Source organism: Lissotriton helveticus, chromosome 1_1, assembly GCF_964261635.1.
Source record: "Lissotriton helveticus chromosome 1_1, aLisHel1.1, whole genome shotgun sequence".
NCBI classification, from domain to species: Eukaryota; Metazoa; Chordata; class Amphibia; order Caudata; family Salamandridae; genus Lissotriton; species Lissotriton helveticus.
In genome coordinates this window covers 309,165,967-309,190,043 of record NC_136057.1, presented here as the reverse complement: position 1 = coordinate 309,190,043, position 24,077 = coordinate 309,165,967, and the positions used below count along the sequence as shown (strand labels likewise).

At 42.5% G+C, this 24,077-nt stretch overlaps 1 protein-coding gene across 1 annotated transcript in view; it reads left to right on the top strand.

Moving 5' to 3' along the window:
- The window catches only part of LOC144800058 (solute carrier family 23 member 1-like), a 329,120-nt gene that overhangs the window by 138,938 nt on the left and 166,105 nt on the right, over positions 1-24,077 (top strand). The window contains exon 7 of the mRNA XM_078671654.1: positions 12,058-12,214. Coding sequence (XP_078527780.1) covers positions 12,058-12,214 — 157 coding nt within the window. The remainder of the gene's footprint in view (positions 1-12,057; positions 12,215-24,077) is intronic.

Here is a 24,077-nt window from a genome sequence, read left to right as displayed (position 1 = left end):
GAATCCTTATTTTTCGCTAATAAGGAATCGCAAATTACGTTTTTGATGCATGTGCCAGTTAGAACCCAATCCTGTGAACCCAATACTGTGAAAATGTAAGATTGAGCAACTCCCACTTCAGGAAATTACTCAGGTTTTTTACTCAGAGAAGTATTTTCCCATACATTTACAACTGTACAAATATTTACATATACTTATTTCAGTATATTCCTGACTAAGGTATGCCTCAAGCTGCTGTTACCAAGCCTTAGGAATGAACACATTTGAATGGTTAATGGAATGCAAATGTGTGTAAGGGAATGTGGGAATTTTATTTTGTGTGAGAAATTGGTTCAGTATTTTGATATAATGAATAACATACATCTGTAGTGGATCTGGGGATAGCTAAAATAATTTTCAACCATATATATATTTTGTGAAGTATAATAGTGTAAATATTTGTATAGCCAATTGTATTGGCATGTGTTGAGCATAATAAATATAGTTTCACAAATAAATGTGCAGTTGATACTTCCAAACGAGGTTGTGACTACTAATTTTGATATGGTAGGAATTCCCTGTAGCCAAGAGACTGGGGCCCAGATTTATCATTATCTGACGCAGTGCAACACAGCAAGTTAGAAATTCCTGCTCTGTCCCTGCGCTAGTGCACTGTGTGTTGCCTAGCACCAATGCAGGCACCCTTGCACTATGGTGCAAAGGTGCCTGCATTGCAGCACAAAAACAATCCTTAGAGGCGCTTTCCTCTTTATTTATATGTGTGCTGCAGAATGCGGAACACTTAGAAAGAGGGCACAACAAGGAGAAATAAAGACATTTCTCCTTGTTGCGCCTCTATCGGGAAGACACACAATTTTGATTCCCAGGTTTACCAGTCATGGCAAATCTGGGAATGCACTGAAAAGAATGGGTGGATGCTTGGAAACATCGACGCTTCACTCAGTAATGCCTTCCCGGTGCAGAGTATGTCAAGGTAGCGACTTACACTCCTTTGCGGATACTCCAGATTTATCAAGCAATGCAGGACCATGCAGGGTGGCCTTTCACTGCATAGTAAATCTGACTTAAGGCTTGCTCTGCCTTTGTGTCACCTTGCATGACACAAAGGCAACACAATCGTTTTGATAAACCTGGGCCTTAGTTGCTGCTTTTGCAAATCTTACGTGACAAGTGCGAAGGCATGCCGTGATCCACACTCATAGCTTTTTCTTGTAATTTCACTCAAACTGTTGCCGGCATTTAAACCTGCACAATCAGTGTAACCCAAATAAATATCTTTGTTGTCTGAGCTTGCAAGCCGAGTGCTTTAATGTCTGAGGCTTGATCTATTAGAGCTTCAATAGCAAAGTAGTCACTGTGCTTTGCAACACAATATTCATTTTGTGATGCAACAGATGTGCCAATCTGTTGCAGTGCAAAATGACGAGTCAATTAGTGATACAGGATTTCTTTTGTGAGTCTATAATAAGGCATAGCTCCACTCCTGCATTCATATTTACACAATGAAAACATTGCAGAATACCAGTTGTTTACGACATTTCGAAATATTCTGGTCTCTTGAAGCAGGAGGATGTCTCCTCTTAGTTTGTGGCAGCATTCTACTATTTCCTTCTTTTCACAGGATGATTGAGGCCTTTTACCTTTAAGTGTTATTATCTTGAGAGAGTTGCTAGCCATGGTATATATTGTGAGTACTGCGGTCTGGGTTTGTGCCACTTGCACAGGGGGGCGCATATTGAAGTATTTGACCCGTGGACCGACATGTCAGGACTTGTCAGCTTGGGATATCCCCTGGGTCAGGGAGAAAGGCAGGAGTGGCAAGGGGGAGCTAGGTGAAAGGGAAGGTGAGTGGGGAGGCAAGATTGCCTGGAAGGCATAGTGGGAGAGTTAGAGGCTATAGCATGTAAGTCCGAATTTTAACCATCTGAAAATCATCAGATTTACTCACAATTTTCTCTGCAATATTGTGCTGTAAAATGCATCCATTAGCTCTATTTGTGGTCAATATTTTATCACATTAAAACTCCTCATGGCCTCCCAAACCTCCTTAGCATGGTCAGGGTCACTTACTTACCTAAACTGCTCAGTGCAGTTTGCATGAAGGAGTTCCCCATTGAGTTTGGAAGGACCACCAGCCATCAATGTTGGCGACCTTACAAGTTGGCTGGTGATTTATATCCATGTTTTAATATTATTTCGATTACTTTAATCAAGCCTCATGTGAAATTTATAAAATTGTGTCTGACGTTTTGCCCATTGTATTGTTCACATCTCATGGAAATGGAACTGGTTTCTAAAATAATTTAAATAGACAGTTACATTAATGGCAATTATATTGAGAATCATAATGTATGTCGTAAGAAATGTGAGTGTAAAGCAGTTTTCTATTGGTTCTCATTAGTGCATGCACAGAAAAGCAGTCGCCTTTGTTGATGGGAAGTTTCTATCCAGCACCACTAACATTTGGCATGCCCTACAGATGGGAAGGCTGAACATTTTTAAAATAATTGATGTCCTCACTGTGGCCATATTTAAGTTGTGAAAATATGCGAAGGTTCAAGTGGATAGCAGAGGTTAGTGAATACACTCTAAATTGCTGCAAACACACATTCATACATGCACTCTCACTCTTTTTTAGAGAGATTGACAAATTCTGACATATTCGCACACACAGTTATACAAATACACCATAAACAGCTACACTTGCGGATATGTTACACGTGCCTTAAGATGCAGTCACATACATCTGTACATATTCATACATGTTGAGAAACACACAGATGCGTATATTCCCTAGAGCATTTTTCCTTTTTAGGATGGTGAGTCTTGGTTTCTCTTCTTCGCTGTTTCGTACGTGGTGATGGGCTCCTGCAGTAATCCACCATGTGTACCCTGCCGTCCTAACTACTCACTTACTGTTACGCTTACAGTTATGCTTTACCATCATAGAACTCTCTGTGCCCTATTACGATGGTGGGAGGACACCGTACCGGGAAACTGGACCAGCGGCCACAGGTGCGGCGGTCCCGCCATGGGAATCAGGATGCCACCGCCACAGTGGCATCCCACATATATTGCATTGTGGCGGGTGGTGCTGTATGCAGCACCCGCCACAATGCAATATATGTATGTCGTGCATTTGCATGCACAAGGTGGCAGGCACCACGCGGTGCCTGCCAAATTGCCAAATCGTGAATGCAAATAGAGGGGGGTACCATGGGTACCCCCGAAGTGCGTCCCCAACCCCCCATTCTTGGGGGCCCGCAACGGGCCCCTGAAAGTGAACTCCGCCTGGCTTTCCATGGCGGGGTCTCCACCATGGAAACCCAGGACCGCCGCCCATCCTAATATGGATGGCGGTGTCTTGCAGACACGGCCATTATATTGGAGCCCTTTTCTGCCCGGTCACCTGTCCGACCAGCGGAAAACCAGCAGACGGTCTTTCCGTCTGCCGGGGTGTCTGCCGGGGTCCCCACCGCAATCGTAATTTGGCAAGGGAAATGGTAGACGAGTGGTGGAAAATGGCGGGTGGGTCGCCACCGCCAGATGGGTGGTGGTGATCCGCCCGCCATCCTAATAGACCCCAATGTGTGGAAGCTGGACTTGCAAGTTACAACCAAAGTCTGTGGGTGCCGCTCGCCAAGGAGTTTGTGATCTTGTGCAGTTTTTGGTTGCCTGGAGCCCCGCTGTGGACTTGGACCTGCGTGGGGAGAGACTTGGAGCAGCAGGAGGACGGGACTGCGAGGTCCGGCAGGCTGTGCGTGACCCACCGAGCACACCTGCCGCCTCTTCCCGTGTCTCCGCCCTCTGCCCTGCGCCTGTGCTTTAAAACTCCTCGCGGCCCCCGCTCCGCGGGAGCCGCTCGCCAAGGAGTTTGTGATCTTGTGCAGTTTTTGGTTGCCTGGAGCCCCGCTGTGGACTTAGACCTGCGTGGGGAGAGACTTGGAGCAGCAGGAGGACGGGACTGCGAGGTCCGGCAGGCTGTGCGTGACCCACCGAGCACACCTGCCGCCTCTTCCCGTGTCTCCGCCCCCTCTTTTCTCAGAACGCTTAAGATCTGGTGCAAGCACGCGTTAGCGGGACGCGTGTGCGGGACATATCCCGGGACAAAGCCCGGACTAAGGGCGGACCCTCTGAGACCCTCAGAGACACGAGGAGACCGGACCGGGCATACCTTCCTGTTTACAGGTACTGACTGTTCTTTTATCTAATCTTCTTTTCATCACCGTCAACTGCCACACCAACCGACCCCTCTTATTTATATATGGCAACTGTTAATGTTGAGCTGCATGTGCAGGACAAACAGGGTTTGTTGCTCAATGGGACCTTGGACAGTTATTTCACCAAATCATCGCCTGATATCGCTAGGGAGATTGTGCTGGCGGAGCGGCGGGCAGACCGCCGCCGTTCAGTGGAAAGTATGAAGAATGGGTCGGCTTTACCATCTTCATCTCCCGTGATCGGACCCCCTGCCAATGCTGCTGGGATACTAGTAAACGAGTCGATCCCTCTACTAGATAGTATACTCCCGGATGTAAATACGGCTGTTCTTTCACCTGAAACCGTATCTCGAGCGGATATGATTGACCTGTCCGCAACATCTATTGGAAGTAGCCTATCGACATTAAAGGGAGACGCCTTGTTACAATTGCATGCAGCCCGCATTAAGGCTAAAAAATTACCATCTACGGGGAAAATTTATGGCCCCCCGCCGAACAAAAAGCGACGGAAAAGGAGGGATCCGTTGCAACCCAAACTGAGCTGCTCTGACTTTGGTAAAAAATTGTCCACAGTTGTCAAGAATCCCTGTGTTGTTCAATCTGACTCTGAGGGGATCCATATCATTTCCGCATCCCCAGTTCTACTGAATACCTCTGTAGACAAAGAGGTCAATATGGAGACTAGTGCGAGAGATGATGTTCACTTTGAGAATAAGGGTCCCGTGTCCCTACAGGATATTGAGAACCTGATCAGATCATACTCTGTATCTATCTTGGAGAGGTTAATGGAGGTGGAGTGTAGGTTGTCAAAAATTGAGAATGCATTGCCCAAAAAAGATCTTGTAGGCCATAAAGGTGTTAACTATGCAGACAGTCAAGCATTTAATTGTGCACCACAAGTTTTGCCATCTGCTGTTCAATCTCCTCCCCCTATTTCCCCTCATGTTGTTCCTACCCCTCCCTCAATTCTATCTGTACCAAAATCTTTGGGGAACACAGTATCAGCTATTGCTCACCACCATGTTGCCTCTAGACCATCTCAAGAAAAAACTGGTGATCAAATGCTGGGGACTGTCGCTAGTAAAACCTGTGTTAATACATCTAAAAGTTCTGGCAATACAACTAACTTAGCTTTGACAGACTTAACAAGGGAGGTGAGGGAAACTAGACGCACCTGGGGGAAACCAAAAAGGGTTCCGTTGCCTGAACTTCCACCAGAGGCAGTACCCTATGTGGTAGTCCTAACAGGTGTGCCGGCCCTTGAACAAAATAAGAGGGAGGGCTTCTTCCAACTAAAAAACAAGATAACGCACTGGTTGAGAACACACAGGCCTATTGCAAATTATATCAATGGGGAAATAGTTCATGTTCGACGCCTCGAATGGTTGGGGGGCAGAACTAAAGATATCGAAGGTGATGTAGTGGTTGTTAATTTCAGGGATCCAAACGCTGTCCACTATATATTGAATTGGCAGATGGGCAGCTTTAATAGCACTATAATCCCAAGACCTCTAACGTATTTTTATCCAAGGTCAGTGGTGTTCCCATCTCAGTTTCCCCTTTTACAGGGACCAACTCAAACTCAGCCACTTAATTATTCAATTGTACAGAATGTTGGGAGTAGTCAATATGCTCAGTACCCCCCGATCCATCAGGGTATGAGAAATATGCCTTGTGCCCCTTGCCCTGTAACAGTCCCAGACCCCTTGGGATGGAACTCTGTCCCAGTTAGACATCAAAACTTTCCTAACTTTCAAGACAGAAGGATGGACCATCTGAAACCCTTCACGCCACTTGAAACGTCCAATCGTTTTGATGTCTTCAGTGGCCTTGATAGTTGCGATTGAAGTTTTTTGAGTGGGGGGGATGAGGGAGGGGACACAAGGAACCACACTGAAATGGGGGTTGTAACTGAGTGTAATCTATTGCCAACTGTTGTATCTCGACCTTTGGAAAAAAATGTAATATGTAACGATAATATTCCTGAAGAACAGGTAGAACTAACTCGTACTTTAAGACACTCACCTTCTGAGGGAATATCTTCGGGAATCCAACAAGTGACATATACTGGTGATGAGATGCCAAGGGTTAATACTGTTATGTCTTCTGTACTGGGGACTTCGGTTAAGCTTGTTAGTTGGAATGTAGCTGGGGTTGCTAGCAATTTGAGGGATCCCGACTGGGCTGCATTTATGGAATCCTTTGATTTTTGCTTACTTCAGGAGACCTGGGCAGTCGACACTCCCCACAGGGTGGGCTACAAGACTTTTGGTATTGGAGCAATCCCATCCAGAAGTGGTAGGCCGTCTGGGGGTCTCCTGATCTGGACAAAGATCAATCTAAGGGTTAATATTGAGGTGATAGACAAAAATTCTGTAGATATCCTAGCATTAAAAATAACTACCTCCAATGGGAATAAATTATTCCTAATAAATATCTATAATAGGCCAACACCGTCAACAAAGGAATCCCCGACTGTTCTTAAGTTGGATTGCTTTTTGAGGAGGTTGGATCCTGGGGAGGATCTTGTCATCTTGGCTGGGGATCTGAATTGTAACTATGAACCTGTGTTGGGCATAAGTGAGATTTTTGAGGAGGAAGATCAGGCAAATAAAATCCCCCTCCTCGGGAGCAGCAAATCGGTGAAATGTTCCATTCTGGCTCTCCAACTGATCAAATTATGTACAGAGCATCACCTTAGGGCCTGTAACGGTCGGTTACCGTCTGACACCATAAAAAAACCAACCTTTAGTAGGAATACATATAGGAGCAACTTGGATTTTGCAATAGTTTCTATCCCTCTTTGGTCGTATCTCATAGATCTTGAAATAATGGAGAGGGCAGAAAGTGATCACTTTCCATTAAATTTGTCACTAAACGCTGCATTATTTAGCGATCCTTCTCCTCCACTCTCCTTTGAGGGGGGTGTTGGGGATGGTAATGATATTCATATTAGTAACAACAGGAGATCGCTAAAATGGCCATTTATTTTGGATCATGGTGATATCTTGAGCGAAATATACTCACTTTTTGCAGGGACCTTTGCTACATATCTAAGTCTAACTCCCGAGGAGGAAGCAAGAACTCCTTTTCTGACCATACATCAGGAGTTTTTCTAAAAAATAAAACTACTGGTAACTAAAATGCCTAAAAAACCCCAGCAGAAGACTCAGAACTTGTCTCACAGCAAGCCTTGGTATGACAGATCGTGTAGAGAGTCTAAGAGGGAACTGTTAATCGCTATTAAATCCAAGTCGCAACTGGATGTTAAAAAAGCTAGAAGTAACTATAAAACTGCCCAAAGGACATCGAAAATTGCGTGGGAGGAAGAAAAGTGGGCGGAATTGCTGTCAGCTGCAAGATCACAAGACACTGTAGTTTTCTGGAAGTTGATAGCAAATGGGAACAAGGTAGGAAGGGTGGTTAAAGACACTTTCCTAGACGAGCAAACCTGGGTAACCCATTTTACCAATTTGTATAGGAAATATGACGACCCTTATACAGCATCCACTGCAGCAAGTCCTGAACTTCCAGTAGATCCGCTGGTCTTTACCTTGGGGGAAACAGAGCTGGCCATAAGCCAAGTAAAAACTGGGAAAGCCCCAGGTTTGGATAAAATCCCCGGGGATCTTTACAAGCATGACTTGAAAATATGGGCACCATATATCAATTATCTATGCAACAAACTATCTCAAAGCTTAGAATTTCCTGAAAGTTGGAAAGGAGCTGAAATTGTTTTAATATTTAAAAAAGGAGACAGGAAGGATCCCTGTAATTATCGCCCAATAAGCTTAATGGACATCCTTCAGAAAATCTACTCACGCCATATTTTATTACGAGTGAGTAACTGGTTGGACGAAAATTCATTTTTGACCAAATTTCAAGCCGGGTTCAGAACCAAAGTCAGCACTATAGATCAGTGCTTTAGATTCTGCTGCCTCTATTGGAAGTACGTAATGATAAAGAAGGCCCACTTGTATGTTGCCTTTGTTGATTTAAGGGCAGCATTCGATCTGGTGCCACGTGATCTTCTGTGGAAGACGCTGAGTGCAGCGGGTATGCCAAACAATATAGTAGCTCAAATTATAAAATTACACGATGGGAACTTTGCGAGAATTAGATGGGGACAAAATGGCGAATTATCACGGAAAATTCCAATTGAACGTGGAGTTCGCCAGGGATGCGTTCTGGCCCCCACTCTTTTTTCTATTTTCGTGAACGATATTCCCTCTTACTTAGACAAATGTAAAAATGACGCACCTAAATTGAATGGCGAAAGGGTAGCATCTCTATTGTTTGCTGATGATACTATTCTGATATCCCAAACAAAAAACGGCTTGCAGATTTTATTGAATACTTTTAACGATTATTGTTGTCAAAAGGGGCTAGAGATTAACGTAAAGAAAACGAAATACATGGCCCTTAATCCAACCAAACCAGATAAGGGTTGCCTAACTTTAAAAGGGATAAAGTTGGAATCTGTGCCTCACTTTTCTTATTTAGGGGTGACGCTTGATTGCAACTTCACCTGGAAAGCACAATTGGAAAAAAGAAAATTGTTATTTGCTCAGAACGTTAAACCAATACTCAGAGAGCAAAGCTTAAGCACCAGTAAAGCGGTGCGTCCCGTTATGGAACTTTTTAAATTTAAGGTTCAATCATCAGTGCTATATGGTGCTGAATTGTGGGGGCCAGGCTCCAAGGAGACCTTTAGTATCCACGACAACAACTTTATGCGAAGCTTGGTAAGGGTTCCGAGAGGAACCCCATTAGTACCTCTGCAATTGGACCTTGATCTTAAAAGAACAGACCATCATGTTCTTATTAGACCGCTTATGCTCTGGGTAAGATTGTGGCACGTTTCTGAGCTTCAAGCATACAGAGAAGGGCTGATAGAGATCATGGGGTTGGATAGTAACAAAAAAATCCCTTGGCTTACACATGTTAGGACTTGGCTTAACCTTATAGGCCTGAAACACTTCTGGGAGTATCCCGAGCGGTTACCATCTAATCCCAAATTAGTCCTGAAAAAAGCTTTTTGGTCCTATGTAGCAAATATGACTGTAAACATCAGTACTAGTGGTTCATTAGTATCAAAATTTTTAAGTTTTAAGGACGAACCCTTTTATGAGTCCTTTATGGACGAAATAGAGCCCCCACTTGCCAAGACACTATTTCTAAAGTTTAGATATGGAAATCTTTTATTAAAATCAACTTTGGCACGTTGGGCAAGGAACCGTGATCCATCGGCTGAGGTATTGGACGAAGTTTGCTCACTTTGTGAAAACAACCAAATTGAGAATGAGCAGCACATTCTTTTCTTCTGTCCTATCTACGCCCATGAAAGAAAAAGATGGATTAAACCGATATGCCTTCTATTAGGCTTGAGGTCCTGCGATCAGGCTCTGAGAATTTTGACTACTAACACTTCACAACAGATTATATTTAGTGTCAGTAGATTTCTACTTTCTATTTGCTACCGTAGGAAAAAAATGGGCCTTCAGCTGTGAACCGAATTTCTATTATTTTGGTCTTAATTTATGGAATTGAATTTGTTCATATTAGCACTAATAGCACTACACAATTGAATTTGCTTATAGAACTATTGAGGTGTCCTCCTGTCTCATATGATTTTTATTGTCATGCTCCAAGTACTTTCCAACATGTGTTGCACAGTTACATAGAATGCATTTTATCTTTTTAGTGATTGTCTCTATTTTTATTAAAATGTAATGTTTAAATTGTTCTTTTATGGCGTAATGCCGAAATAAAGATTTGAAACGAAACGAAACTGTGAGTACACAGAGGTACGAAATGTGGAGTGTGCCAATGGATTGCCGTAAAGACGTAGTGTGTGACTATGTGGTTTGTTCTCCTATATAGTAGTATCACTAATGCTGAAATCATTGTTTTCACTGTTTCATACATGGTGATGTGCTCCTACTGTAATCCACCATGTGTACCCTGCCGTCCTAAGTGCTCACTTACTGTTACGCTCACAGTTGTGCTTTACCATCAGAGAACTCTCTGGGGCCTATTACAATGGCGGGCGTACCAGGAAACTGGACCGGCCGCCACAGGTGCGGCGGTCCCGCCATGGGAATTAGGATGCCACCGCCACGGTGGCAGTGGCATCCCGCATATATTGCATTGTAGCAGGCGGTGCTGTATGCAGCACCCGCCACAATGCAATATATAAATGTCGTGCATTTGCATTCACAATGTGGCAGGCACTGCGCGGTGCCTGCCAAATTGTGCATGCAAATGGAGGGGGGGTACCATGGTAACCCTCAAGTGCGCCCCCAACCTCCCCAACCCCTGGGGGCCTGCAACGGGCCCCCCAAAGTGAAATCCGCCTGTCTTTCCATGGCGGGGTCTCCGCCATGGAAAGCCCGGCATCGCCACCCATCCTAATATGGATGGCGGTGTTTTGCAGACACTGCCACCATATTGGAGCCCTTTTCTGCCCGGTCGCCTGTCCAACCGGCGGAAAACTGGCTGATGGTCTTTCCATCCGCCGGGGTGCCCAGCGCCATCGTAATTTAGCAGGAGGGGAAATGGTAGGCGGGTGGCAAAAAATTGCGGGCGGATCGCCACCGCCAGACAGACGGTGGCGATCCGCCCACCATCCTAATAGACCCCTCTGTGTGGAAGCTGGACTTGCAAGTTATTACCAACCTCTGTGGGTACACAGAGGTATGAAATGTGCGGTGTGCCAATGGATTGTCATAAAGATGTAGTTTGTGGCTATGTGGTTTGTTCTCCTATATAGTAGTATCACTACTGCTGAAATCATTGTTTTCAGGTGTGTTAGTCTAATTAGTTCAATTGAAGCAAAACAAGACTGAAACACCCAGAATGAAGTAGGTTATCACGTGAAAGTCCACTCTTAGAAACAGTGTCCTTAATGACCTTCAGGGAGGCGGACATCCTATCTCTGGTGTTGAAGTTGGTGGGCATGTCTTTCCTACATCCTACGAGATTGTAATATGTGATGTCATATGGTGTGGTGTTATGATATAAGGTGCACTGGGTGAGATATCGTGTTTTGGAGTAATATGCTGTTAGCTGGTGTGATACACAGTTCGAGTGCAAGGTGTGGTGACTAAGGTGTGGCGTAATGTGCTCCAGAGGATAGTTTTGTGGTTTATTGTGCTTTGGTGATGTATGGTACATATGAAGTGTACTGTGCATAATGTGGTAGGATATGTTGTGTATTGAGTCTGACAGGTAGGCAGTTGTGTGTGGCCCGAGTGTGGATCCACCCATTGCAAATATTCAGTATACACAAGAGAAAATTAGCAGCCATAAGTACTTTATCACTCCTGTACTGCAGGTGCGAGGAAAGATACATCTCCCCACCAAAGACTCAGACCTTGACACTGGCTTCCTAAGCTTTATAGGACTTGCACACAATCTTACAACTTTGTATTTATGTTCTAACTTTACAACTAACAGTGATGGCTGAATATGTGTACTTGCATCCCAGCCACAGTACTCTTGGACCAGAGATGTGAAGCATCCTGTATTTTTCTATAGAGTATTTTTTTCTCTCACTACATATCAACCAAACCGTTGGACTTGTTACATGGGTTTTCCATTTCTGCAGTAGACTGTCATGTTTCCCAGATGTATCACTCTTCTGCTTTCTGGAGTCTTGTTTTCTTTCTAGGAAATTATATAAAGAAATATATACATTTCCTTCTTGACCTCTGTCTTTTAGTAAAGTGGTGGGGGTGGGGTGGAGTATATTTTTTGTGACTGTATACTATTATTAACTAGAGTCCACGGCTTCAGTGATGATGTATTAATTGGTTTCTTCTTTCTCATTGGACAGATGCTTTTTGGGATCTGCATTTCTTGGCTCGTGTGCTACATTCTTACTCTTACCAATGCTCTTCCTTCCAACCCTGCGAGCTACGGATACTTGGGTCGGACGGATGTGAAAGGAAGGGTTGTAGCAGAGGCGCCATGGTTCCGGTTCCCCTATCCTGGTACAGTGTAATCCATTCATATATATGTGTCCCATTATTTGCATTTTCCTTCCTGCCACTGATCTTTGCCTACGAATAGAAGCCTTTTCCCATGATAGCATAAGGTGCTGCAAGACTAGCATTAAACAATAGGATGTACTACAAGGTCGTAGAAGCCAAGCTACTAAGATGAACCTTGTATCTGCCCAAAGCATTTGGAACCAAAGTTATTAGGAATGTACTTAGTATTTGTTCTTTGCAGGTGGAAGTCCATGGTAGAAGCATTACGTTTCTTGCTAGTATTTTGAGTAATATTGCCCCATCTATAGCTGCTATCTGCCTGCATTACATGTTTAATAGTGAGCATTTTTTGGTGAAGAAGTTAAGATGAAACATCTTTGTTTTGAAATTATAATTTGGCTTTAGATATGAACCCGTGATAGAAAAGTGAGAATGCTTCTGTTGTTAAAAAAACGTTAAAAAGTACTAGAAAAGGAAATCTCTTTTATCGGCACTTAACAATATATCAGTACTAAGAAGTCCTTGCATTATCTTAATATGCACAATACTACATTTTGTGCAGAACTCTACCTAATTTCAATTTAAGAAGATACTTAATGTTAAGTAGATATGGTTTAATAATGAAAGTTTAATATGATAATCAGAATCTGTCTTGTTGGACCTGCTCCGGCAGTTTTCAGTACTAACCTATAAGTTCCCATCTATTTCTGATATGCCCTTTACACAGGAGAACCGAAGAAAATATGTAAGACTCTTTTTAAACAAACAAGAATTAGGACTGTTGGAAAGTCTTTTCATTATTTATTCTTCAATGGTTGCCTTAGGCACTGCATTACTATTATAAATAATTTTTTGATCTAGATATAGAAAAAATACACATTGATCTCATATTGTCGTGGTATTTGCAACGCTTGTAATGTTTCCGTTTTACTTAATATATTTGTAACATGAAAGGTGTGTATGCAGTCTTACACTGCCATTGCTGCATATTTAGGTGTATTTTTCCCACATTTAGCATGACACAAAGAGGATCAATAAGTATAACATGGATAGAATGAGGGTAAACTTTTGTGTACTTATGTTGGAATTTGTAGTTGAAAAAATATGAGCATGATGGCTAGCAATATGTTAGTTTAATGCATGAAGCGGGCAGTATGCTCAAGTTTCAGTTGAAGGCGTTTGGTTAACTAGAGCAGGCAAGGGCATGCCATCTGAAGACGTACAGTCCTAAATATTACAAAGAGAGTTCAGCGGGGGCAGATTTACAAGAAACTGACGCATCTCTGCATTTTAACAGAGATGCTTCAGTTTCATTGCATCACGCAAAAAAAACCTTGAAACACCATGGATGCGTCGCATTTATGATGCAGCGCACCTGGTGTAATGATTGTCAGATGCGTCACGCATCTGTTGGAGTAAAGGTAACGTATTGCTGGAGTCGTGTCGCAAGCACGACGCAACTCCAGCAACGCTCAGGAATGCCTATTCCTACTGTGCTGCATAACTCCTTACGTCTTCTTCAAGCAGGTGTAAGGTTTTGACACAGTGGCATCGAAGAAATCACGTAGTGAAATCTTGTAGTTTTCCCTGTGTCACTTTTACGAGGCTTTCTTGTGTCTGAATGCCCAACCTGCATACATTATTCCTGATGCAGGTATAATGTGACGGGGGGCTTTACGTGACGCATCTCCCTAGATGCATCACGTAGTAAATGTGTCCCAACGTGGCGGATTGTTTACAATGCCGTAAAAGTGTCGCAAGGGGCTTGTAAATCTGCCCCAGAGTTTTTATGAACTGTAGTGATAAGTTGGAATGCATGTTGCATGTGCTAGCCATAGTGCATATATTTATCCACTTCCAACGTAAGAACCTCCTTACTTTCAGAATTACACCACATAGCTCCAGTCACCGGTGAACACTGAGGGGCTGATTCACAAAAGTAATCATGAGTAAGGGAAGTAATACTACAGGGCTGCGACGGCCCATGTAGGGCGTTACACCCGGCGGTGACGTGGGGCGGGGGATGGTGGGGGTGGGGGGTGTAAAATATGGGAAACGGACTATTACAGGTAAGTAAAGTAAAAAATAAATAAAACTAATTTTGTTGCGCGCACTGCATCGCATTTGGCGTTGCATCGCGCGCAACAAAATGTGTTTTATTTATTTTTTATGTTACTTATCTGTAATCATCCGTTTCCCGTATTTTACACCTCCCCACCCTGCCCCTCCCCCATGAAACGTCACCGCTGGGTGTAACGCCCTACAAGGGCCGTCGCTGCTACAGGGGTATTCTTTAAGTACTCTTTCATGCTTTAGTGCATTGGCCCTGAAATGCCCTACTCCCTATCAGTAATACTGGAAAGTTGCACAGTCTTTACTAGGTGTACTAACTGTATATGAATATTCGCTGAATATTGACATTTTATATGTTTGGGGCCATTTCATATATATGCCTAAAAGAGTGCGTAAATCAGTAAAATAGGCATACTACTTTACGCATTGCAAAATGTTTTTATGAACAGCTGACCACTACCACAACGTTTATGTCCTCTTCCTCATTCTACACAACTCAATGGGGATTATTATACAGCAACTCTAACAAAAATCAGCAGTCACGTCTATTTTTCCCAGGAATATTTCTAACGTGCGTACAGTACTCCTGAATACTCTAGCAAGATGTGCCAAAGTCTATGGTCCGCTCTAAGAAGGCACTTACTTCCACACATGTAATGCCAGGAATGATTTACTGCACAGATACAGGCCAAACGTGTTCAATTGCAGCACACCTTCACTCTGAGTCATTCAGTGTGTAATTCAAACACCACATTTAATTGTGAGTCACCATGCATTTGTTTCACCCGCCCTAAGGTACTAGACTAGCATCAACAGTGATGACACACATTCTCCCCAAACAGAAAGTTTTTAGTATTGGTGCCGACACAGTAGCACACTTCACTTTCCCAAAGGGCTCCCGCTGTTCACCAGTTGACTCATACCTCTTTTTTGTAAAAACGTTCACATGGGCTCCATGACGTCAGCGATATTTATCATAACTTAGCTACACAATTTACCTTGAACCATGACTGACTGGAATTAGTCATTTGAGTCAGAAGCTGGTGCACGCTTTATTGCACCCATTAGCTCGTGGTTGAGCAAAAGACCTATCAGTGATAATTTATCCAACATAAATAATTTGTCACATACACAATGCACATTTTTTTACATTCAATATAACTTCCTTTAGATGTAACTATGAGCTACACCTGCTCATGTAAAATGCCATCTGTGATATAAATTGATATATCGGTCTAAAAGAAATTTACATTAACATTAAGATACATACCATTAAATACATGATACAACACTGTCTAAAACGGAGAGTACACGTAAGCAAAGCCAAATATCGAAGTAATTAATATTGTTTAAAAAAATATTGTTGTTAAAAATATCGTTGTTTTATTTAGCGTTATGTATTTTAAATGCATGTGTTTTATTTTTTGTGTAAGTATTGCATTTGTTTTTTAATATATGTTACATTTTTAGGAGTTATATATTTTTTTAAAGTCAATTTTGCGTTTTAGTTCTGTGGCGGGTGGTCAGTTTATAGGGAAATAGAGTGGGAAGTAATTGAATGATGATAAATTATTAGTTCATTTTAATTAAATTTAGTGTTTTTGTTCCGTAGCGGGTTGTGGTTTCATAGGGGAATAGGGTGGGAAGTAATGTATTTATAATTAATATTTTTATTAATTCATATTTATGTATTTAATAGTTTTTATTGTTAATTGTGATAATTAATTTATTATTAGTTATTAATTGGATATTAATTATTAATAATTATTTGGTAAATATCTTAATTTTGTTATTTTTCTAGGAGCATGTTGTGGTTTTTTAGGGGAATAGGGTGGGAAGTAATTTAATTATAATTAATTATTATATTAATTAATTAATATTTAAGTATTTAAGATTTTATTTTGTTAATTGCAGTAATTCATTTATTATTAATGAGTTATTAATTGTTTGTTAATTATTAATAATTAATTGGTAAATATGTTGTGCCATTTTTTTAGGAGCGGGTTGTGGGATTGTAGGGGAGTAGGGTGGGAAGTAATTTAATAATAATGAATTAATCTTTAATTTGTATTATTTCATATTTATGTATTTAACATTTTATATTGATAATTGTGGTAAATAATGTTTTGTTAATTATTTATTAATTGGTTATTAATAATTATTAATGATGGTATTAGTGTCATTTCTTTTAAGAGCGGTTTGTGGGTTGATAGGGGAGTAGGCTGGGAAATCATTTTATTTAAATATATATTTTTTAAATGCTATTATTGTTGTTTCATAGCGTTAAATGTGTACATTTATTTTTTTCAAATTGCTTGTTAATTATTATAAATTAATTATTAATTAAATATGTTAATTGTGTTATGTTTTACAACATTGTGGAGTCATTTATAGGGGAATATGGTGGGACGTAAATCATTTTTAATTCATGAATTGTTTGTTAATTAATGTTAATTATTTTGCTGGAGTGGTAATAGTAAATTATTCCCCTCCGTTATCCAACACTTTTCCTACTGTTGCACTCGCTGGAGTGGGAATAGTGATTTTTACTAGTACGCTATCCAATTCTTTCCCTATTGTTGCACTCGCTGGAGTGGGAATAGTCATTTTATCCCCTCCGCTGTCCAACACTGTCCCTACTGTTGCACTCTCTGACAACTTCATCGACCATCCAGGTCCCCGCCCCCCAGAAACACCAGCCAGCCTACCATCTCCAACTGGACACCAATCATGGCCGAAGACACTGCCGCAACCATGAAAAGCATCCACTCGGGGGCCCCCACTGACCCCTGCCCCCTCACATCTACCACAGAGCCGCGGACGCCATCGCACCCAAACTAGAACGCACTTTCAACACCACCTTCAAAACAGGCACCTTTCCAGACGACTGGAAGCATGCAGAAGTCAGACCCCTGCTCAAGAAGCCCACAGCTGACCCCACCAACCTCAAGAACTATCGCGCCATCTTGCCCCTCCCCTTTGCAGCCAAATTTGCAGAGAAAACAGTCAACAGTAAACTGACATGATTCATCGAACAGAACACTGACCTCGACCCGTCCCACTCCGGATTTTGAAGCAACCACAGCACGGAGACCGCCCTACTCGCTGCCACAGACGACATCCGCACCCTCCTGGACCAAGGCCACTATGCAACCCTCTTCCTACTCGACCTATAAGCGGCCTTCTACACCGTCTCCCACCGCACACTAGTCACTAGACTACATGACGCAGGCATACAAGGAACAGCCCTGGACTGTAGCCGATCATTCCTCACCAGAAGAAGCCAAAGGATCAGACTTCCACGCTTCCTCTCCAACCCCACGAAAATCACCTGCGGAGTCCCACAGGGTTCATCACTGAGCCCCACCCTCTTTAACATCTACATGGCCCCCCTCGCAGCCATCACCCGACAACACGGTCTCAACATCGTGTCCTATGCCGATGACACCCAGCTCATCCTCTTCCTCACCAAAGACCCCACCACTGCTAAACTCAACTTCCAAAAAAGAATGCAAGATATCGCAGTCTGGATAACGAACAGATGCCTGAAGCTCAACGCTGAGAAGACAGAAGTCCTCGTCCTCTGTACCACCCCTTCTGCATGGGACAGCACCTGGTGGCCGACGCCCTCGGAAGCCCACCTACCCCCTCAGACCACGCCAAGAACCTGGGCATCGTACTCAATTCATCACTCACCATGAACCGTCAGGTCAACGCCATCACCTCCAGCTGCTTCAACACCCTCCGCATCCTCCGCAAGACCTTCAAGTGGATCCCCCTGAGTCAAGGAAAACAGTTACCCACACACTCATCACCAGCAGACTGGACTATGGAAATGCACACTACGCCGGCATCAACAAGTCCCTACTCCAAAAACTCCAGACAATACAGAATCCCGCTGCCAGACCCGTCCTCTGCATCCCACGACATGAACACATCAGCCAACACCTGCGAAGTCTCTATTGGCTCCCTGTGGAGGAAAGAGTCACTTTCAAAATTCTCACTCACGCCTACAAATGCCTACACAACAAAGGACCCAAATACCTCAACAACAGAATGAACTTCCACGTCCCTAAAAGAAACCTCCGATCTTCCAACCTCACACTGGCCAAAACCCCACGTATTCACAGAGCCAGAGCAAGCAAAAATTCCTTCACTCACATTGCAGCCAAGACCTGGAACGAGCTACCGGCAGACATCAGACGCGCCCCCCTCCCTGAACACCTTCAGGAAGACCGTCAAGACCTGGCTCTTCAGCTAAACAGATCAGCGGTCCCCCCCCTCTGTGTTTTGAGACCCTCATGCATGAGTAGCACACTTACAATTCCCTGATTGATTGGAGTGGGAGTAGTACATTGTATCCCCTCTGCTATCCAACACTTTGCCTACTGTTGCACTCTCTAGAGTGGGAATAGTAAATGATTCCCCTTCGCATTCCAAAACTGTCTCTACTGTTGCACTTCTGGAGTGGGAATAGTAATTGTTACCCCTCCGCAATCCAACACTGTCCCTACTGTTCTACCTGCTGGAGTGGGAATAGTAAATTATTCCCCTCTGCTTTCCAACACTTTCCCTACTATTGTACTTGCTGGAGTGGGAATAGTAAATGATTCCCCTTCGCTATCCAACACTTTCCCTACTGTTGCACTTTCTGGAGTGGGACTAGTAATTGTATCCCCTCTGATATCCAACACTTATCCTACTGTTGCACTCTCTGGAGTGTGAATAGTAATTTTTACCCCACTGCTATCCAACACTTTCCTTACTGTTGCACTCCTTGAGTGGGAATAGTAATTTTTACCCCTCCGCTATCCAACACTTTCCCTACTGTTATACTTGCTGGAGTGGGAATAGTAAATTATTCCCTCTGCTATCCAACACTTTCCCTAGTGTTGCACTCCCTGGAGAGGGAATAGGAAATTATTCCTCTCTGCTATCCAACATTTTCCCTACTGTTGCAGTTAATGTAGTGTCAAATGTAATTGTAAAAATAAATAAATATTTTAATATTTAAATGTATTATATATATATTTTATTTTTATTTTACTGGTATATGTATATATATGTATATGTATTTATATTTTTTTAATATGTTTATAACATTTTTTAATTTATTAAAAGAATTATTTATTTATAGTATCAAGTAAATTTATATATCATAGTTTATATATGTATAATTTATTTTTACATAATATTTATTACTTATAATTTGAAACATTTTCTAATAATTCTAACTATCTACTTTTTTATTTTATATGTATTATTTACTTTATTTTACATTATTGTTTAAACATTTAAAAAATAACGATATTTTTAACAATGTTTTTTACCCGATATTTTTTTACTTATCATCATGAAGATAGGACTTCAATATTTTTGACAACAATATTTTTGTCAAAATATTTTTGTAGGTCGACATTTTTGTTATCGATCAGTTATCCAGGTTGACAGAAACACAAATTGTCACCCTTCTTTTTGGGAAAAACTATTGGCGGCACCCATTCAGAAGACTCCACTTCTTCAACAATGTTTCACACTCTGTTTTATCCCATATATTTGGCTGTTATCTCCTGGTATTTACCTAAAAAACTCTGGCCCTGATTATGAAAGAGCCTCAGCCCTCCGGGCTAAGCCTCCACAGTCCTGGCGTCTTCCCAATGGGAAACTGCAGTGTGGAGATCTCATCTTGAGTGCAGAGATCCTGCTACGACTGTGAAGCCTCCACCCCAAGTGCCGTGGCACCTTGTGAATCAGGGCCTCTGCATATTTCATTTGCCTCACTGTGCTCCACTCTTAAGGCAATTCATATATGCATATTCTTTCAAAGTTCTGAGGGTGTCTAAAACACGTGGAATAGAATGTGCTACTTGTGCTTTCAAATGTACTCCAGTATTGAGTAATTCAGCAAACAGGTCAATGTTTGTATTTAACAGTCTTTGGTTCTGCCATCACAGCACACCCACACTTTTGTGCATAGAAGTTCGTCATTGCACACGGTTAGAAATGGGATTCCTGCTTTGGCTGATGTATGCAACCAGGCCAGGCAGGAACCACCACTCTAGTAAGGGTAAGCTGGGTACACACACTAAAGGGGTACTTGTGCCCACCCTCTGGTAGCTTGGCACAGAGCAGCCAGGTTTATCTAATGAGACAATGTGTAAAGTATTTGTGCAACACACACACACATACAGTAACACAAAGAATACACCACAAAAGACTCCAAACAGGTTTAGAAAAATAGGGAATATTTATCTGAATAAAACAAGATCAAAATGGCAAAATCCAATGAGTAGAAGTCGTGATAGTTTTTTTTTTAATTAAATGCCAAAACAGTGCTTAAAAGTCACTAGCAGTCAAAAGGTTACTTGAGGTTGCGAGGGACTTGCGCAAATCCAAAGTTCAGGCCGACCGCAATCAAGGACAGGGCGGCTACAGGACCCATACAGGGCCCGCTGAGAAAGAACCTTGGAGCAAAGTGTCCATGCTGAAGACTTGATGAGTTGATCTTTTCCAAGCAGTTGGGTCGCTGAGTCGACATCGAGCTTCGCTGAGGTGAAGGCAAGTTGTCATTGAGTCATGCAGAGCGCCATTGTTAGACCTCACAGTCTGTAGAACCCCTGTTGTCGAAAAGCCTCTGCTTTGGCGTCGAAGGTTGATGCGTCGGTTCCAACCGGCGCAGTGGGGACAATGTGTTGGTTTTGTGAAAAACAGCTGCAGAACCCATTTCTGGGGCCCAGGAACTTAGAGAGGGCAACTCAGGCAAGGTTAGGACTCACAGAAAGCAGAGTCCAGCAGCACCAGCAGAATTGCAGGAAGTCTTTTGAGCTCCTGAGACTTCAGAAAACAGGAGGCAAGCCATTGGAGATCACTTGGAGGGAAGGCTGAGTCCAGGTCTCCAGCAGTCAGAGAGCAGGGCAACAACAGAAAAGCAGTCGTCCTTCTGGAATAAAAGTATAATTGAGCCTTTTTGAGCAGCACAGGAGTCTTTCTGAGAGAGATTCAGTTCAAGATCCAGAAGTGTCTGATTTTAGGAGATCAGAGAACCAGTACTTATACCCAAACGAGCCTTTGTGGTAGGGGTGACTTCAAAGCAGCTCTCTGACGTGTGCAAGGATCCCTTCTAACCCATTACTGTCTGACAGGCTATCTGTGGGGGGTAAATCAGTGCTTTGTGTGTGAAGGGCACTCTCTATTGAAGTGTGTCAGCCCCTCCCATTACTCCATGCCCGGAAACACCCCTCAGAATGTAGATGGATGTAGATGAGTGTTCAGAATGAAGATGAGCCTCACCTTCCTGAGTTTGTGCCTGTCTAGAGGAAATGCATAAAGTGTAGCTGTCACCCACCCCAGACTTGTATTGAGGAAGGCTGTCGGGCACATTCAGCAGGAAGTGCAGAGAAATGTCCAATTTCTGAAAGTTGAATCACAAAAGGGGGTGCCTCCCAGACCATCAATCAAATTACGCTTTAAAAGATGAAACCAAAGTGTTGTTCCTTCTGTTGTCTTTGATTTGACCTGTTGTTCTTTTAACTTTTTAACCAGGGTGTACACTCTGATATATCACGCCTGTATATATTGTTTTTAGTAGTTTTCTATGGAATAAATCAATAATCCTTTATCTTAGATCATAGCATTTTTTCTTTGCTTGTTTTTATAAAATGTTTTTTGAGGGTACATAATGTACATTTCCAGCTATAATGACAAGAGACAAGACTTGTGCAAAGCAAAACTTACATGACAACACTTCTTGAATACATGTAAAGGATTAATCCAGAAAGCAATTTGTACAAAACAAAAATTGCAACACTTCGTAAATACATTTAAAGAAGTGCTACTAGGCCCTATTTTAGTAGGGGTCTGAGCATGAGTTAGTACCAGGATGGGGTCCTGGATTCCATCTCTCCTAGTGCACAGCTTTTGTGCGCAGAATGAACCAGCTTATGGTAGCTCTTGGCCCCGTTTATGATTACACCGACGTGTTTCGACCTTCAGAATGGGCCTGTGATGTGTTTCGGGGAAGGTCTTCTTTAGGGCTTTTGGCTTGTGGACAGGTTGTGCCAGCTGCTTTGTAAATGTCTTGTTGAGAGTGTCTAGCTGGTTTCTTATTTCAAACTCCTGTTTTATAATGGGGCCCTGCGTGAAGTTTGGACCTTGATGTATATTTGGCTGAGACCATCCATCTGTTATGGTCCAGATTCCTGCTTTGGACAGGTCACCAGCCGTCCCCTCCGCAGGTCTGTTCCTGTGGGAGTGATTCTAGAACGCCAGGCACCATAGTCTTTGTCTGCTGGTGTCTCCCTCGTCCTACAGTCAGCTCCGCAATTTCTAAATGTGGCATTTGTAAAATAGTAATGTGTAATCCAGCTTCTCTAGTAAGGTGGATTTCTCATTACCATTCAAAAGATATGAAACATGAAAAAGCTACTCCACTGATCAGGAACTACAGCTTAAAAGTGTATTAAGGAATTCCCAATGCTAGACTTAGAGAGGTATCCCTCACAGTAGTGAAAAATGAAATAGGCTGTTTGGCACTGTCAGGATATGCACAAAGTGTTGACAAATCTGCCCCTTCGTGTGCATGCCTGTCTGCCCAGCCTTAACCCTCGCCCTCTCAGCAGTTGGTGAAAATTAAGTTGGAAAACAATATATCTGTGCCACATGTCTTGCCTTTCTTCACCTCACCTCTTCTATATTACCCCTCTTTCTTAACCACTCTCTCTCTCTATCTAGCTCTACACCTCTTTGAACCTACACCATCTCTTGTGATCTCAGATATCTCTACCTCACCAATGTCTACATCACCTCTCTCAATTTATCTAATATACTTCATCTCTCCCTACTTCTTTCTCATGACTCTGCCTCTCTATTATTCTATGTGCCTACCTTTACATCTATCTCTCTCAGTCCGCTCTCTGAACCTCAACTCTCTCTGAGCATCATCCCTCTCTCTGTACCTCACAGCTTTTTTCCATCTGACCTCCCAGTTTCTCTCCTCTATTTACTTCATTTCATACACAAACCCATCTCTATCTTTCCCTCACCTCTCTACCTATCTCTTTTAATGCCTCTTCTATCATACCTCTGTTTACCTCTCTGTCAAAAATATTTCTACCTCACCACTTCCCTCACCTCTCTCTCCTCTCTATCTCACATCCCTCTCACTACCTCACCTTTTTCTACTTTACAGCTCGCTCTGACTACATAGACTCCCAGTTTACCTCAACACTCTCTCACTATCTCATATCTATACCCCCTTTCTCTCTGTCTACCCCTCTAAGTATTTTGCTCCTTTTTGGCTAGTTTTGTTTGTGTTTATATGTGTGTTTGTGTGTGAGAGGGGGTGTGCGTGTGTGTGTATTCATTCTCTCTCTCATACTCACTGGACCTCCTCCCCATTTCAACTCACCACCTGTACCTCTCACTATCTCTTCATTTGTTGATATACCTACCTCACAGAGTCTTTCTCTTTCTAACACCTTTGTTTACCTCTATATTAACCTCTACTCGCTTTCTATATTTCATGTATGCCTCTCAATTTGCTGATTTTGTTCTGGACTGCAATTCTCATTTTACTCCCAATGGAATTATAAACATCCTCAGAGCAGCACTTTGTTGTTCACAATGTGCCCAGATGGAGTAACGATGTTGGTGTTGAAGAAAAAAACAGAAGAAAAAAACAGATTTGTTAGCGAATTGTCTTTTTTTCTTTGTACCTCTCAGATTTCCCTTTTTATTTGAATGAAGTGAAAATTATGCCCAAAAAAATGATTCTAAAAGCTTGCTCACTCTT